General features: G+C 37.7%; 1 protein-coding gene across 10 annotated transcripts in view; it reads right to left on the bottom strand.

Annotated features, from left to right (window-relative positions):
• KDM4C (lysine demethylase 4C) overlaps positions 1 to 18872 on the bottom strand; it is a 586257-nt gene that overhangs the window by 370852 nt on the left and 196533 nt on the right. For 9 of the 10 annotated variants that reach the window (XM_073880748.1, XM_025887837.2, XM_025887836.2 and 6 more), the window contains one exon: positions 13915 to 14052. In XM_073880748.1, the coding sequence (XP_073736849.1) occupies positions 13915 to 14052 (138 nt within the window). Of the gene's footprint in view, positions 1 to 13914; positions 14053 to 18872 lie in introns of those variants that run through there. The other variant, XR_012374773.1, reaches the window with a different exon arrangement.

The raw sequence follows: 18872 nt of genomic DNA, 5'->3' as shown, positions 1-18872 counted from the left end.
TATTAGAAAACAGTATTTACAATATTAATCAACTTTGTGAATTTTTAAGAAGATAAAGACTTATACTGATATTCTTGAAGGGATATGCAAGTTATTCACAGGCTTTATTTTAGAGAAGGGATTGGAAAGGGTGTTGTTAAATATTTTTCTGAACTCAATTGTTTTCTAATATATGGACATATATTAATTTTTTCTTTTTTTTAAGATTTTGTTTATTTGACAGAGACACAGAGAGAGAGGGAACACAAGCAGGGGGTAGTGGGAGAGGGAGAAGCAGGTTTCCCACTGAGCAGGGAGCCCAATGCGGAGCTCGATCCCAGGATCCTGGGATCATGACCTGAACCGAAGGCAGATGCCCAACAACTCAGCCACCCAGGCATCCCAATTTTTTCTTGTATTTTTATACATTTTAACAATGAGTATTTGGGTAATAATATTAAGAGCTACAATGATTTCCTTTCAAATAATTTTCTGTAAAATTAAAAGGATTCTAGTACATGGACACACCATAATTTACTCAATGATTCCCATTTATCACTGGACATTTTAGTTATAATTCAATTTTTGCTGACAAAATTGTACTACAACAATCATTTTCATCAATGAACTTTTGCCTGCATTTCTGATTATTCTAGAAGTGAAAGAATGGGTCAAGGGCATGGAGATGTCAAGGGCTATCGATATATACTACCTACCTGCTTTTTAGGATGCTTATACCAATTATACTGCCACCTAACAGAAATGCAGAGTGCCCACTCTAGCAACTACATTCTCATGAGCAATGGAGATTTTCCTTTTATCTTTACGAATGAGAAAAAGAAATCCTTCACTATTACTTTGAATAATACTGAGGTTTGAACAATTTTTCAATTTTATTTACCTGCAAAGAAACAGGTTTTCATGCTACTCTAATAATCATCAGAACAGTCCAATTTTTAAAAAATTAATACTTACAGGATGACCCAGAATATACATTCCCCAAAACTGGAAATACTCTACCAAGAATCACTGGAATTATTACTAGGCCTTCTAAAAATATGTTATGAAAATTTAAAAAGTTGCTGGAAACTACGTAACTTTTGAATCTTAACTCAAATAAAAACCTGGAGTATATGAAAGCCATGTGTGGGCGATGAGAGTTAAACTTAGCAGGAATTTCTAATATCCATGATGGTTTTCTTTCCAGGGATTTACAACACATGGTTTTTCAGATTCAACACAGGGCCCAAGAGCTACAGTATGCTTTTGAAGACATAAGCAACAGCCCCTCCATATATCTCCCCTTAGCACTCTGGCCCACAGAACCCCAAGCACTGCAGGGTGATGTCACTTCTTTTCATACTGCCCTTGTGCTGGCAGAAAGTAAGAGTGAATGAATGTGAGAAATCAGTAGAAATATATAAAGCAATCCATCTGCCCAGCCTGCTGTTAGCACTTATCCTGCAAATCCTATCCCAACAGCCACAGTTTCTCAGCGCCTCAGGCCTGAACTCTGCCAGCGTTCTCCAAATTAGTATCAGGGAATTCCCTGACTTAGAAATGACCCGTGATGGATCACTTTTTAAAGATGTTTTCAGTGAGACATGCATGGTGCTAGATGACTGCACCAGCTACCCTGCCATCCTCACCACAGGCTGATAAGGGGAGGGTTAAAGCCCTCCTTACGAGTAGGAAAAATGCAGCTCACAGAAGCAGATTACATAGTAGCCCAACACAGAGCCAGAATTCTAACACAGGTCTGTGTGATTGGGTTGGTTTTGTTTACCTGCACTCAAATTTGCCATCAAAACTCCTTTTAAGGAAGGAAATGCCAGAGAAATGGAGCAATGAACACTTGTATCTCTGACAAAGTTATGAAAAATAAAACATTTGGCCTGCTTTCTCTAGATTTTGATTTTAAACAGAACCGTTTCAGCTCTCTAATCTGGTGTCCAAAGCATGGACTTTAAGCTAGGCCCAGTCCCCTTATGATTACAGGTTGCAGACTTCAGTGCTTCCTTGTGCCTGTCTAGAGAGATGAGCCTCCCGACACTCATGTAGGCGAGCTGGCATTTTCCTCCATCTCCACCAACCCAACCCTTCTTTCTGTTGGGCCAGGAACTGGCCCACTGAACTGACCCATCATCACTGGAAAAAGAAACAGATTTCTCTTAGACCGGTCACACCCACCACTGAGACAAGGTCAATTCCCCAAACTGGAATTCTGGAAGAAAGATGCACACATTATCTATCTAGTACTCGGCACAACTTTTCAAAGCTCCTTACATATTTAATTGTATTTACTTCTCATAACAACTATAAAGAGGCTATAATCTCCATTTTACATATGAGAAAAGGGAGATTTGGACAGGTTAGTTAAGTACTCACTCCAAACACACAGCAAGTAAAAGTGTGAATTTCAATCAGTCCAAATAACCCTTGAACTTGTACCCCCTTACTAATGCACAACAATGCTTCCCTTCTACATGAGGAAAAGGAAGCTCTGCACAAGTATATACAGAACCTGAGAGAGATTCAAGACAAAGTATATTACTCCCCAGAGGGTCTACCACATCCACACCCTGTGTCACTACCTTGAGTAGGACTCAGCAATCCTATGTGAGCATAGAGCCTCAATAACTGCTTGAGCTTTATTTCTAATTAAGTGTATTGAAAGGAGATGCAAGTTATAATTAATTTTATAAAGCTAACTTTGATGTTACACACAGAACTTAACACATGTTAACTTTTTTCCTTAAAATGTTTTTCTAACCTTCTCATAAAAGGTTACAAAATAATAGCAATAATAATGAAATATATGTACCTATGCAACCCTTATCCCCTGTACCCCAAAATACTGATATGTATGATTACACAATAGACAATTCCCCAATGTTAAGATTTCGTTTCTTCATTTTGTTTAATTCTTCGTATTCTTAAATGACATTATAATTCTAAGTTGAAATTTCCCTTATTTAAACATTTATTCATTGCTCACACTCAAATATAATAAAAATCAAAATATTAAACAATAATAAGAGATACATGAAACCATCATAAAAACTGCACTCAAGAAGCAACAAGGCATACAAGTATTGATACTGTCCTCACTTAAAGACAGCACATGGAAAAATGCAAACTGATCAATACAAATAAAAGACAAAAAATAATGCCTGAAAGAATTAGCTGTTAAGCACTAAATTTTGTAGATAGTGCCACAAAGAATTAATTAGTGCTCTAAGCTATCATGTTGGAAATCATCCCTCCACAGAATCCACAATGTCCAGAAGACACTCGTGTTTTGCCTTCCTTGTTTTAGAAAGAGGCAAAAACTATTACCGGCCATAGCCTGTAGGGGATAAAATTATAGTAAATTAAAAAATAATAGGCATGGCTAAACGAGGGAGAGAACTGGGTACTAGGCTTCTGTATTATATGAGACTTTTTCAGGGTCTGCCTAACTGGGGACATCTTTCCTCTTTGAATTGGCTAACACTCTGATTCTTCTAATTACAAAGATGTGGAACTATTAAAACAGTAATAGAGAGTAATCATGAGTTTCATCACCCATTCTTTATTCCCTTTGATATTTAAATATCAAAACCTTGTTCAGCAACACACCTTCATTACTTTCAGCTTTCCACCTGAATATGGTCCCTGACACTGGCAGCAAGTGCTCTCAGGGATACAGCCCTTGTGGGGAATTTCCAGGCTACAGTTATGACCAGCAGTTCTAAAAAGAGGTGTGTTCTATCACCTTGCTCAGAGCACAGGGAGGATAGATTATGGGTCCACAAATTAAAGTTTAATTATAGCCACTGAACTCAGTGAAATCCCATTAAAACTTTCTTTTGATTCAAAAAGGTCCTATCAAATGATCAAGTAAGCAAGATTCCTATACCAAAGCTTCAAATCAGGCATCTACATGTTACGCTTGTTGCATCAGCAGAGAAGGGTATCTCAAAGGAAAGGGAACAAGGACTTTGGTTGGTATGCCTTATTTAAGAAGTCCTAATTCATGGGGGCACCTGCGTGGCTCAGTTGGTTAAGTGTCCAACTTTGGCTCAGGTCATGATCTCAGGGTCCTGGGATTGAGTCATGTGTCCTTGCTCAGTGGGGAGTCTGCTTGTCTCTCTCCCTTTCCTTATGCCCCTCCCCCAACTCACGCACACACGCACACTTTCTCTCTCTCTCTCTCAAATAAATAAAATCAAGAAGAAAGAAGAAAGAAAAAGGAAGAAGGAAGAAGGAAGAAAGAAGAAAGAAGAAAGAAGAAGAAGAAGAAGAAAAAGAAGAAGTCGTCGTAATTCACACTTAGCTCATCCACCGGGAAAGAAAAATCAGTATGTACCTGAGCCAAGGGTTCAGACCTCACTTTGAAGAATTTTTCCCAAGTACTCCTCTAACTAGCTTTTTCTTTAAGTTACCACATTTTATCAAAAGACTACACAGATCCTTTGAGATAGCCACTGTATAAGAGAAAACAATCAGCAACAAATCATAAAGTTATCACGTAAATCAAACCACCAGCAAGAGGATCAATCACTTGCAAGCAGCAGTGCCTATATTCAAATCCAGCCCCACAGCCACAAATAGTGTTCCTTTTACCCCTCATCATTTATTCTTTGGTCATACTAAAGTATTGATATTGACTGCCTTCTAGCTCATGTGTGATCATATGTCTAACCATAGCTTTTGAATCAAGTTAGGAACAGAACCACTATTTATTTTAACATGATAGCAAGGCAGAGTGATACTCCCAAAGAAAATCAGCTTATCAGTGGTAGAGGGAGAACTGACTGTACTCAAATGGCCCATGTTTTTTGTTTTCTTGCATTGTCCCCAAACTTTGCAAACCATTTCCTTTTCTGCCATGACATCTTAGGCTTTACCATCTGAGTTGATATGATGAGTTAAGAAGTGAAAATGGGTTTCAGATACAGACTGGAAAGCTACAAGTTCTCAAGAGGAAAATTTTTAAATGTGATAAATTTATACATGAAATTTGTAATTATTTTGTTCTGTGTAACAGAGCAGTCAGTGAATGTTAGCTGAAATGTAAAAAAGAGAACACTGTTTACATAAGAAGAAAACAATAAAATATAGGCAAAATTCCTATGTTTGAATCCTGGTTCTGATGTTTTTAATTAGATGGCCTTGGGCAAGAAGTCATTTAATCATTCAACAAACTATTTCTTGTGCATCTATTATGTGCTGGGTAGAGAACACAAAATGATACTGATATTTTTGATACTAATCATTTTTTAAATCCCTACTCTTACAGATCTCTCATTCTACTGCAAGGGAGACAAACAAATTAAGGTATTACCCACAGTGTGCCAGACAGTAGTAAGAATAAAAATAAGCTTAAAGGAGATACAAGGATTCTGGGAGAAGGGAGCAGGATAAAGTTGTTTCCATATTATTTTAAATAGGAAGACTATTTATCTCTTTGATAATTTATACTCAGCTTTGATAAACCAAATATATTACTGTATAATTATATTATTATAAGAGATTAAGAGTTTTCTTTATTTTATACTATTTTTCCATAATGGGGAAAAAAAAAACAGGAGAAAAACTAAGAGGGAATATTAAAAAAACAAAAAAAGGATTCCCAAAACAGTTACAAATCCAGTACACTAGACAAAAAGCTCTTATAGTTAACCTTAGAAACAGCTATATAGGGCGCCTGGGTGGCTCAGATGGTTAAGCATCTGCCTTCGGCTCAGGTCATGATCCCAGGGTCCTGGGATCGAGTCCCGCATCGGGCTCCCTGCTCCTTGGGAGCCTGCTTCTCCCTCTGCTTCTCTTTCTCTCTCTCTCTCTCTCCCTCTGTCTCTCATGAATAAATAAATAAAATCTTTAAAAAAAAAAAGAAAGAAACAGCTATATACAGTATCCTCTTACCTTTAACACTCATCCTCCTCTTTTCCAACACACTCTCTTCTTTCCTCTAAAAATGCTGAAGGGCATACTCACAGGACATTCATGAAACACCGAATTCTACATGTGCCCAAAATACCTATTAATTCTCACAGAAAAAGGGCTATTAATAATATACTTGAAAATTATTACACATCTCCAATTTACAAATGGATTCTACATTGATGGTTTAAAACCTAAAATGCCTTTTCTTTTTTTTTTAAGATTTTATTGATTTATTTGAGAGAGAGAACACAAGCAGGGGGAGTGGGAGAGGGAGAAGCAGGCTTCCCACTGTGCAGGGAGCCCGATGTGGGGCTCGATCCCAGGACCCTGGGATCATGACCTGAGCCGAAGGCAGATGCTTAATGACTGAGCCACCCAGGCGCCCCCTAAAATGCCTTTTAGTAGAAAAAAAAATTATATGATGCTGAAGGACCTCAATCCAAACAACAAAGGTCTATTTAATTCACTAAAGACCCGTGGTTTTCAACCCAAAGCATCTACCAGATTCAGCTAGAGGGATTTTTAAAATTCAAATACTTGTATCCGCTTACCAGAGATCACTATCCTTGGTCTGGGTGGGACCAGGGGTCTGTACTTTTAAAGCCCCACAGGGTTGAGAACAACTGCTGGAGACTCTTAGCTCCAAAAGACAGAGATCATATCTGTCTTATTTACTTCTTTAACCACAGCACAGGGCCCAGCACAAGCAGGGCCTAAACAGGCCAGTGACTTGCCATTTACTTTCCCAGCCTTCCTTACAGTTATGGATGGCCATGGAATATAAAAGGAAGTTTTCAGGTGAACTTCAAGGAAAGATTTCCTCCCAAACAGAGGAAGGTGGGTGAGTCACCTTCATAATGTCTCCTTCCTTCCTGTCCTTGGAGAGAACATGCCTAGAGTAAGCTCTAATGAATACCCTCCCACTAAGGCTGGTAGAACAGAAGGACAGGAAGAGCAGGGGACCTCATGACACTGCTGCAGAGCAGTTACACCAACCCTGGGACCACCTACCTCTGAATCCCTCAAGTGAGATAACAACACCCTACTAGATGAACCACTATTTGTTTTGTCAGTGGTAGCTGCTGGGTGGGGATACAGGGATGCAGGAAACCCTGCATAGGAAAGAATGAAAGCTATGAGGAACCAGGCTATCTGACTGCTATAAACTCTGGGGGTACAGTCCCGAAGCCCAGCTAATTCTCCCATCATCCTCTTCCTCCTTCAAGGGGCTAGCCAGCCTACTTCCCTCAAATATCCCCAGGTATGCTTACCATTCCTCTCCTTTCTGGGTCACCACTGGCTAGAACACACACCCCAACTTTCCCTCTCTTCTCCAAACACCTATCTGGGACAGAGCCTTTTGTAGAATTTTTTACTCTGTATTTACTATTATAAACACTGAATAAATATGGAAAAAGTAAAAGAGATGGTTAAAAAAAATCCCAAAGTTTCAAAAGTCCTGCAATAGAATTTGGTCCTTGATAATCATAAGAACAGGTATGTGTGCCCTCGATTTTGTTCTAACTCCCCAGTTAGGGTGCAAACTCCCCCTTACAACTTACACAATAGACAGGATCATTCTGAATCTTCAAGAATCTTGAAAGTGATCCCACCAATCACATAGTAGACTGGCACCTATTTAATCCACCATATCCAAGGAGACGAGTCCAGAAGGAAATAGCACACTGCGGGGGTCAACCTTCTGCCTCTGATCCCAGCCGCACCATCCTCACTTTATACATCATTCCTCTTCTCCTCCTCCCACATTTGAGAAAGGGGGTGGTAGAGGGCAGAAGACATCAGATTTTCTCTGAACTGGCACCATAACAGAAATGGAATGAAGTAACACGGATTAAGTGCCCTGGACAAGACCCAGCATATCATAAGCACTCAATCTCAGCAATCATTACTATCAAACTATATGAAAGTAAAATAACTTAAAAACAAATTAATTTTTTCTCAGTAGAGTATGTAAGTTATTCAAAAAAGCCAATTTACTTTTTCCTTTTTTTTCAAAGATTTTATTTATTTATTTGAGAGAGAGAGAGAGAGTGAGTGAAAGAGAGCGAGCATACAAGCCAGGGGGGAGAGGCAGAGGGAGAGGGAGAAGCAGACTCCCCGCTGCGGAGGAAGCCTGATGAGGGGACTTGATCCCAGGACCCTGAGATCATGACCTGATGCTTAACCAACTGAGCCACCCAGGTGCCCGCCAACTTACTTTTTCTTAAGGTGTGACTTAAACTAAAGCCTCAAAAACAAACATTATCTTGATTTCAGTTTAGCAACTAAACATCAGTGTCATAAACCATGTAACTCAAATCCCAAAATCCAGCAAATTTAAGTTAGCAATAAATAAAATCAGTCTCCCTAGCTCTGAGGACTTGAGTTCCAGATATCTCTCCTGCAGACACAATATTTACTAATCAACTGGCTTTCTACTACACTACTTGAAGTCTCAGATTTTCTAAATCCCACAATTCAATACTTTATCAGAATAAGATGAGGACATAATATGAATATTTTCTTTCTTAATACCTCTTCCAGATATATAAATACTAAACCCCAGTTAGAGTAGAAGCTCCAAAAGACATGACGTCATATGATTCTGTTTCTCTACATGGTATTTTGTACTCTATGTTGTACCACCAGTGCCGAGGAAAGAGAAATAAAGTAGAGGTAAAAAGAGAAAATGAGAATATAAAATCTCTGTGCTCCCAAAGTTCATATTATATATGCCACATCAGACACTCAAAATTAGAATGCAGGAACTGTTAGTCTACATTTCCTTTCTTTCACATGCTCTAAGAATAAAGAAATTCTGTGATCTAAAACATATTAAAATATAACATAGGGACTCACCATTAAAATGATCCCTGATTGTTTTAAAAAAGACTGCCCAAGATTAAAGATTTTTTTGGAAGGGTGCTACCCGATTTAAGAATAATGAAATCTAACTCTAGAAAAGGATTAAAATATAAAATGGAATGAAGCTATTCCACAGCTCTTGTAGGCAAGACAATTTAATAATTGAAATCCACTCCAGATTAAAGGGAAATCAATTTCAAAATTCTATCTTTTTAAACTCGTTCAAACGTTTAAGGATTCAAATGTCAGAATGCTTTAAAATTATATTGTGAAGTAATGCTCCTGAAGTTCATAAGAGAACACTCCCGGCTCTGTAGTGTAATTTTTCAACTTTCTGGCATATCATGTTAATAGATTATCACCTAAAATAAAATTAATGCAAAATAAGAGGTATCATTTTGGAGCCACCAACTACTACCTTTCCTTCCAAGAAGATAACATTATTTATCGTGCCATAGATAAGTCTCTCACACTGCACACATGGTCATAAATACACTACTTCTGATGGTGTAGGCTAGATATGACTGTCCCCAAGACAATGGTTCTTTTTTTACTGGAGAAAATCAGTACAGTAAATAACTTTTCTTCCCTTCGAGACAATCACAGTGCTTGAGGCTGCTGCGACACAAAAACAAAATATCTTCACAAATGTCTCCAAACAGTCAAGCTGAAAATCTAAGCCAAAGTTTCATTTAATAGCCTGTCAGGTTTTTGATGTGAAGCTAATGAATGCAGTGGCAAACAAATCCATCAAACCTAACATCAAAACAACTGCACTTCATCCTACCAAACGGAAAAATGAAATACAACCTGCAGGCCAGCTCTTTGATCCAACCTAGCCAGGAAGCAGACCTGTGAGGGCCACCACAGCTCCTGCACAGAAGTAATCATGGACTCCATTGCACCACAGAAGGAGAGAATGCTCCAGAAATGGAAAACATTCATCTCAAATATGCACCAATATCTTATTTCAATTGCTAAAGTGCTATATAGTTTTAAATCTCTACCAGAAAAAAATATAGCATTTCATTCTAGATTACTCTAATGTTCAATGCTATAAAGATGCCTAAAATAAATAACTAGATAGTATGTTCTATTCATACTACAGTTTTGAAAATGGAGGTTTATTAAAAGCCCTTCTGCTCTTTATAAAAGCTCCTTGAAGACAAAGAAAACATGTCTTTCTTCTTTGTACAAACACGTAGCACAATTCCTGTTGCAAAAGAGGAACTCACTGAGCACTCTCTGAAGCTGAACTCTGCCTAACTCAGTAGGCAAATGGGCATGTAGCTACCTAGAACTTTCCTCTCCATTTTTCTTCAGTGAAAACCTCACCTCTGATCAATGAAATGGGGCGAAATTACATAACCCCCTTCTTAGGTAGGTGAGTTCTCTTAAAGGCAATACCCTTCTGTTCTAGAGTATCATACAGGATTTTTCTGAATAAAAATCACCAATATCTCCAACATTACCAGTGACCCTGGGGTTATCTTTTCAAAATCTAATGTTTTGCTGTGTTTTTTTTTTCAATTAAAAAACAGGCTTTTGTAAAGCTCTTTTCTAAGTCATCAAATTAGAAACACTGGTTTGTAATATATGAAATGTAACCAGTAGAGACCCCACATGCTGTACCACATTAATTCTGTCCCACAAAGAGACACTGTTTGGAAGCTTTTATATACTCATATCAACCCCATGTGACAGGTAAAGGAGATCTCATTCCCCCTGGGGTTCAACTATGAAAAAGCACGCCATTATTTTTTAAATTATGTGCCCCCCTCAAAACCATACCTCATCATCACTTGTGAATAATAACTATTTCTTTTTTTTAACTAAAAGCTTAAAATGTATTTTTCAAGTACATATGTATTTGTAGGTGCTCTAATCCCAAATAACCATAAAAACACAAAGGCATAAAACTTTGGGTACTTGAAGGAGAAATATTTATAGATAGATAGGACTTACAGGACCCCTCAAGGTGCTACTATACGTGAATATAAAACTAGCCCTGAGTACAATAACTATTTAATAGCTATCATTTAGAATAAGCTGGATAAAGCAAAGAATTAAGAAGGCAAAAATTTGTTAAAGAATTAACTTAGGCATCTTCAAAGCTAAAAGTCTTTTTTTTAAGATTTTATTTATTTATTTGTGAGAGAAAGAGAGAGAAAGAGGGAGAGAGAGCACAAGCAGGGGGAACAGCAGGCAGAGGGAGAAGCAGGCTCCCTACTGAGCAGGGAGCCCGATGTGGGGCTCGATCCCAGGACCCTGAGATCATGACCTGAGCCAAAAGCAGACGCTTAACCAACTGAGCCACCCAGGTATCCCAAAGCTAAAAGTCAAGTGCAGTTCCTAATTAATCCATTATACATTTATCCCCAGCAAAACACAAAAAATAACTGCCCAATTCACAAATTTTCCCAAGATTAAAAACTACACACACAATGCATGCACACATGCACACACATACACTTGATACAGTATTCATATGGCTGTGTAAAGAAATAGCCTTGGAGAGCAATAAAAATGTGTCAAATAAATAACAAAGACACCAAGATATGCACAAAAATGCCATGAGAGCACCCTACAATATAAGAGAACTTATTTACTGAGAATAGTCAAGAAAATATTAAAATTGAGGGATATAATTTAAGAAAGTGTAAGTATGTTTTAGTGAAACATTCAAAACTGTATCCATTACAAATTTAGTTTCCAGTTCTTGTACAGAATAACTAAAATTAGTTACATCTACTCAAAGAAGATTCTTAATATTTCACCATGTCAATTATTAATTGGAACTCTCTGTGGTAGAACACTGCCCCAACCTTCTCACCCCCAACAACAAAGATACCCATGTCCTGATTCCTGCAATTTGTGATGTCATCTTATATGATTGCTTGCCCTGAAATGTAGGAGACCACATGGAAGGACCTGAGAGATGTCTCTAGGAGCAAAGACCTGGCTGACAGGCAGCAAGAAAACGGGAACTCAGTCCTACAACTGCAAGGAACTGAAATCAGCCAACAACCTGACTGAGCAAGGAAATGGATTCTTCACCAGTATCTCCAGCAAGAAATGCAGCCCTGCAAACATCTTGATTTTTGCTTAGTGAGACTAATATCAAACTTACCATGAGATGGTAAGTGGATATTGTTTGAAACCACTACTTTTATGATAATTTGCTACAACAGCAACAGAAAACAAATACATCACCAAAAGTAAGGGAAGGGTGGAGACAACACCTAAAAACATCTCAAATGCATGCAATTAAGACAATTTTTAACTAGCCAAAACTGCATCATAGTCATTGAACAATTTTGTACCTAGCAAAATACCAGAACAAAGCAGTCATATTCCTTAACTAAACTGAATGACATAAATCAATACAGCATGAGTGGATACCCACATACCTAAGGTTTTTCCCCATTATAACAAATCTATGGAGTGGAGAGGTATTTTTAATTTATACAGGAAGAAACGAACAAAATAAATAAATGACTTTCCTAATGATATATGGCTAGCTAGAAGAAAAGTTGGACCTTCGGTCCCGGCCTCCTCCACCACAGTGTGCTACTTCTTAGCAGTCCCACAATCCTAGGCTCTGTCAGCTATGATTTCAGAGAGGAAACCACTACCCAACCTCCCTTCCTTGGTCATACCCCAGTCCCACTCTACATGCAGAAAGAAATGTGGAAACCCACTAAGAACATTTTAGTTTTGGGGAGAAGCTATTCTCCTCATGGTACCAATACAATGAACTACATCTGAAACCCACAGTAAACAAGCATCAACTAATTTTTCTGGTAACTGAACAGCTGTGATAGCTGACTTATTACGTCAATGATTAAAGATGCAAACCATAAAATTACATACCTTGCTGTAACTACAGGTCTATGCCTCTACTTCAATGTAGATACAAGCATTACCTTTCTGTGAAAGCACTGCAAGGAGTTGGCCAAGACACATACACTGAGTTTTCTATTTTTTTATTAGGTTTATTATAATATGAAGGATGCGTAATGGGAAGAAGTAGTTCAGTTCTGTTCATTTCTAAATTACCCCTCATAAATAGAAATTAGTCAGAACAGAAAAAGTCTTCTAATAGCAGGAGCTTTCCTTTTTTCACAAGTTCACACAAATGCTTCCTAGGCTGCCAAAGGGCTATACTTTTATTTTAATATATTGTGTAATTTTCTAAATACACATCTAAATTAAACCTGTGTTCTCTTCCCTGAATATATTCCTATCCAAGTTCACCCAATGGTTCTACATGCAAGTTTTAACAATGTAGAATGAATAATACTCACTTATACCATGCAGTGGCCTAGATACAGCCACATAAGTTGTAGATGTCATTTTCCACTAAATCTGTGTCAATTTTACATACTCTGTAAAATACACAGTTTCATTTAGAAGCTGCCCTCTGCCAGCCTGTACTTCTGCCTCCAAAGCCACAGGAAAGAAAGCAACCTAATGGAAGCTACCACCTCTTTGAAGATGTCCTCTATTTAACACCACAGGGGGAGATTAATTAAATTTAATAGAAGCTGTGGCTTGTGAATGAAAATACACAGTCTGTGTAATAAATTAAATATACTGAGCAGGAGATGTAAAATTTCTATACCAAATTTAACATAAAGATATATTTCTTGTTTAAGTATGTTCTATATTACTTTCAAGAAATTCATTTTTGCACTGAAGACAGTTTTAATCATTTCTTCTTACCATCCTCCCTCAACCTCTTACTACAGTTTTAACAGACAATTTCATCTGTAAGTAGTTGTTTTCTAAGCCATGGACTAAACTCAATCTGGAGAGAGCCAAGTCTACCTAACATGGAGCCACAGGGAGCCACTAGAAAATCTCACAAAAAAACAATTGGTGGCTCTAAGAAAGAAAGCAAACTTCAGTTGCATAAAATTACCTCTGCTCCACATTAATCTCAAAACAGAAAACTGTAGCTACAAGTGATAATATAGGCCATGTAAAATAAATATATCTAGTATGAAATAAATTATCATGGTGAGAAGCACACAACATCAATGAGGGGAAAAAAGGATTGCATGTGATCTTAGGTTTCCTCCTACAATATCCAGAATACACATTTAATTTATGCTTTATTTTGGAGGCATAACTTACCAATTTAGCAACTTTCCCATAGTCAATCCATCTGACTGTAGCAAAATTTGTAGATTCTGCACAGTTGAAACCATGATTAAAACCAGCGTGGTAGCCATATGGAAAAGTGATCATAAATTCTCCAGCCTCCTGAGTGATCTATATGGTAGAAAACATAATATTTTCCTATTATAAGACTTTCCAAATTACAAATATAATTAAAATATATTTCCTGTAAAAAAAGAAAAAAATGCCATGATATTAGAGCTATCTAATATAAAAGAAGTAGCCCCAGATCTTTACCCAATTCATTAACAGTTTTTCAGGAAACATTAAAGAGTTTTCTAAACAGGGTGTGACCTTCCGGCAATGTCCACAATCAAAGATATTATATTTTATTTGAAGATGTCTTTAAGTTATCCAAGTAAATTTGTTCATGTTAGCAATCAAGCTGCATATTTTAATACTTTAAAAATTCATTTTACTGGAGTTACATAACAGGACCTATTTTGACTGATGTTTTTTCAAAGTTAGAGCTATAAAAACTCCAATAATACATGCTCAACAGGCTTTACTATGAATTCTGTTGCTAAAGAATTGGAGGTACTCACCAAATTATTCTTTCATAATACTCAGAAAACATTCAATTAACTGTATTACATTTAATAGTAAAATTTCTACCAAATAATTATTCAAATATGTATGTGTGAGTGCATCTTTAAATATAATTAAAGTAACTTGGGTAAACCAGTCAGAGCTTAAAAGCAAACATGAAAAATATATTTATTCCATTCCTATTTTTTAAGTTAAAGACATTTGACTTTTTATGATCACCAAAACACACAAAATATACCATGAGCTATAGAAAAAATAAAGCAAGATTCTTCTGCGCTTTTTTAAAAATTTACCTATGCAATGATGGATTATCAAACTTATTACCTATGGTTCATTTTTTCACCATGGTTCAATTCAGTCCTAAAATGTTCAGAAATGAATCTGTGAGTATGTATGTGTATGTAGACATACAGGAGACATACTGTATAAATACAGATGCATACAAGGCAATTCAGATGCCATTTTAGTATACTAAAATGTTGTGTGTGGAAGTATTTTTTTTAATTTTATTTTATTATGTTATGTTAGTCACCATACAATACATCATTAGTTTTTGATGTAGTGATCCACGATTCATTGTTTTTTTATAACACCCAGTGCTCCATGCAGTACGTGCCCTCTTTAATACCCATCACTGGGCTAACCCATCCCCCCACCCCCCCTCCCCTCTAAAAGCCACAGTGTGTTTCTCAGAGTCCATAGTCTCTCATGGTTCGTCTCCCCCCTCTGACTTCCCCCCCTTCAGTTTTCCCTTCCTTCTCCTAATGTCCTCCATGCTATTCCTTATGTTCCACAAATAAGTGAAACCATATGATAATTGACTTTCTCTGCTTGACTTACTTCACGTAGCATAATCTCCTCCAGTCCCATCCATGTAAAAGTTGATGTAAAAGTTGGGTATTCATCCTTTCTGATGGCTGAGTAATATTCCATTGTATATATGGACCACATCTTTTTTATCCATTCATCTGCTGAAGGGCATCTCAGCTCTTTCCACAGTTTGGCTATTGCGGACATTGCTGCTATGAACATTGGGGTGCATATGGCCCTTCTTTTTACTACATCTCTGTCTTTGGGGTAAATACCCAGGAGTGCAATTGCTGGGTCATAGGGTAGCCCTATTTTTAATTTTTTGAGGCACCTCCACACTGATTTCCAAAGTGGCTGTACCAACTTGCATTCCCACCAACGGTGTAAGAGGGTTCCCCTTTCTCCACAACCTCTCCAACATTCCTTGTTTCTTGCCCTGTCCATTTTTGCCATTCTAACTGGTGTAAGGTGGTATCTCAATGTGGTTTTGATTTGAATTTCCCTGATGGCTAATGATGATGAACATTTTATCACGTGTCTGTTCGCCATTTGTAGGTCTTCTTTGGAGAAGTATCTGTTCATGTCTTCTCCTGATTTTCTGACTTGATTATGTGTTTTTTGGGTGTTAAGTTTGAGAAGTTCTTCACAGATCTTGGAAATCAGTACTTTGTCTATAGTGTCATTTGCAAATATCTTCTTCCATTCTGTGGGTTGCCTCTTTGTTTTGTTGACTGTTTCCTTTGCTGTGCAGAAGCTTTTTATCTTGATGAAGTTCCAAAAGTTCATTTTTCCTTTTGTTTCACTAGCCTTTGGAGATGTAGCTTCAGAGAAGTTGCTGTGGTCAATGTCAAAGAGGTAACTGCCTATGATCTCCTCTAGGATTTTGATGGATTCCTGTCTCACATTGAGGTCTTTCATCCATTCTGAGTTTATCTTTGTGTATGGGGTTAGAGAATGGTTGAGTTTCACTCTTCTGTATATAGCTGTCCAATTTTCCCAGGACCATTTATTGAAAAGACTATCTTTTTTCCATTGCATATTTTTTCCTGCTTTGTCAAAGATTATTTGACCATAGAGTTGAGGGTCCAAATCTGGGGTCTCTATTCTGTTCCATTGGTCTATATGTCTGTTTTTGTGCCAGTTACCGTGCTGTCTTGGTGATCACTGCTTTGTAATATAGCTTGAAATCGGGCAACATGATGCCCCCAGCTTTGTTTTTCTTTTTCAACATTTCCTTGGTGATTTGGGGTCTTTTCTGATTCCATACACATTTTAGGATTGTCTGTTCCAGCACTTTGAAAAATGTCATTGGAACTTTGATCGGGATGGTGTTGAAGGTATAGATTGCTCTGGGTAGCATAGACATTTTAACAATGTTTATTCTTCCGATCCATGAGCATGGAATGTTTTTCCATCTTTTTGTGTCTTCTTCAATTTCTTTCATGAGTGTTCTGTAGTTCCTAGAGTATAGATCCTTTACCTCTTTGGCTAGGTTTATTCCAAGGTATCTTAAGGTTTTTGGTGCTATTGTAAATGGAATCGTTTCTCTAATTTCTCTTTCTACAGCTGCATTGTTAGTGTATAAGAAAGCAAGTAATTTCTGTGCATTGATTTTGTATCCTGCCACATTACTGAATTGCTGTATGAGTTCTATCTTTCAATAATCACTCTCAATGTGAACGTCATAAATGCTCCCATGAAGCAGCACATGGTTGCAGATTGGATAAAAAGACAGGACACATCCATATGCTGTCTACAAAAGACTCATTTTGAACCTAAAGATACATCCAGACTGAAAGTGAAGGGATGGAGATCCATCTTCCATGCCAGCGGACCTCAAAAGAAAGCTGGGGTACCAATTCTTATAATCAGACAAATTAGATTTTAAGCTAAAGACTGTAGTTAGAGACACAGAAGGACACTATATCATTCTTAAAGAGTCTATCCAACAAGAAGATCTAACAATTGTAAATATCTACGCCCCCAACACGGGAGCAGCCATCTACATAAGCCAAACTGTTAACCAAAATAACAGTCATAATGATAACAATATGTTAATTGTAAGAGACCTCAATACTCCACTCTCAACAATGGACAGATCATCTAAGCAGAAAATCAACAAAGAAACAAGAGCTTTGAATGACACAGTGGACCAGATGGACCTCATAGATATATAAAGAACCTTCCACCCTAAAACAACAGAATACTCATTCTTCTCAAGCACACATGGAACTTTCTCCACAATAGATTACATATTGGGTTACAAATCAGGTCTCAACCGATAACAAAAGATTGAAATTATTCCCTGCATATTCTCAGACCACAATGCTTTAAAACTGGAACTCAATCACAAGAAAAATTTTGGCAGAAATTCAAACACTTGGAAGCTAAAGACCACTCTGCTCAAGAATGTTTGGGTCAACCAGGAAATCAAAGAAGAATTTAAACAGTTCATGGAAACCAATACGAACAAAAGCACATCAGTCCAAAACCTATGGGATACTGCAAAGGCCATTGTAAGGGGGAAATACATAGCCATCCAAGCCTCACTCAAAAAAATAGAAAAATCCCCAATTCACCAACTAACTTTACACCTTAAAGAACTAGAGAAAAAGCAGCAAATGTGGAAGTATTTTCTTTCACAATAAATCTGAAACCTATCTCATTGTCTTCTCCTCCATGACAGCCCAGCAGGTGTTCTACAACAATGAGCAGCAACTCCGCTGCCACCTGGCAGGTAAAGAACCACTCATCAGTGTTCAACATGGTTCCAGTTCCATCATTCTGAGCCACATGAGAACACAGCCTGGTTCTCTCCTCTCCTGGTCTCACTGAATTTCATTAATTGTAATTGTTCTTTGAAACTAGGCACTTCCCTGTACTATGTGATAAAACAAAACTCACCCTGGTCAACTGTTTCTAACCCTACACAGAGATGGGTGAAGAAGGTAGGGCTGCTGCCACTGGGATAAAGAAACTACCTTCACTGCTCCATTGAATCCCACCCACAACCCTTTTCTACTCTACCTAGAAAATCCTGCTTTTTAAAATTAACAAGTCAGGAAATGACAGATGTTGGTGGGGATGCAGAGAAAGGGGAACCCTCCTACACTATTGGTGGGAATGCAAGCTGGTGCAGCCACTCTGGAAAACAGTATGGAGGTTCCTCAAAAAGTTGAAAATAGAGCTACCATATGATCCAGCAACTGCACTACTGGGTATTTACCCCAAAGATACAAATGTAGGGATCCGAAGGGGTACATGCACCCCGATGTTTATAGCAGCAATGTCCACAATAGCCAAACTGTGGAAAGAGCCCAGATGTCCATCGACAGATGAATGGATAAAGAAGATATGGTATATATACACAATGGAATATTATGCAGCCATCAAAAAGAATGAGGTCTTGCCATTTGCAATGATGTGGATGGAACTGGAGGGTATTATGCTGAGCAAAATAAGTCAGTCAGAGAAAGACATGTATCATATGACCTCACTGATATGAGGAATTCCTAATCTCAGGAAACAAACTGAGGGTTGCTGGAGGGGGGGGG

Source organism: Callorhinus ursinus, unplaced genomic scaffold (assembly GCF_003265705.2).
Source record: "Callorhinus ursinus isolate GAN/ISIS: 27379988/994484 unplaced genomic scaffold, GSC_fseal_2.0 scaffold39, whole genome shotgun sequence".
Classification (NCBI taxonomy): domain Eukaryota; kingdom Metazoa; phylum Chordata; class Mammalia; order Carnivora; family Otariidae; genus Callorhinus; species Callorhinus ursinus.
This window is presented reverse-complemented; position numbering and strand designations above follow the sequence as displayed.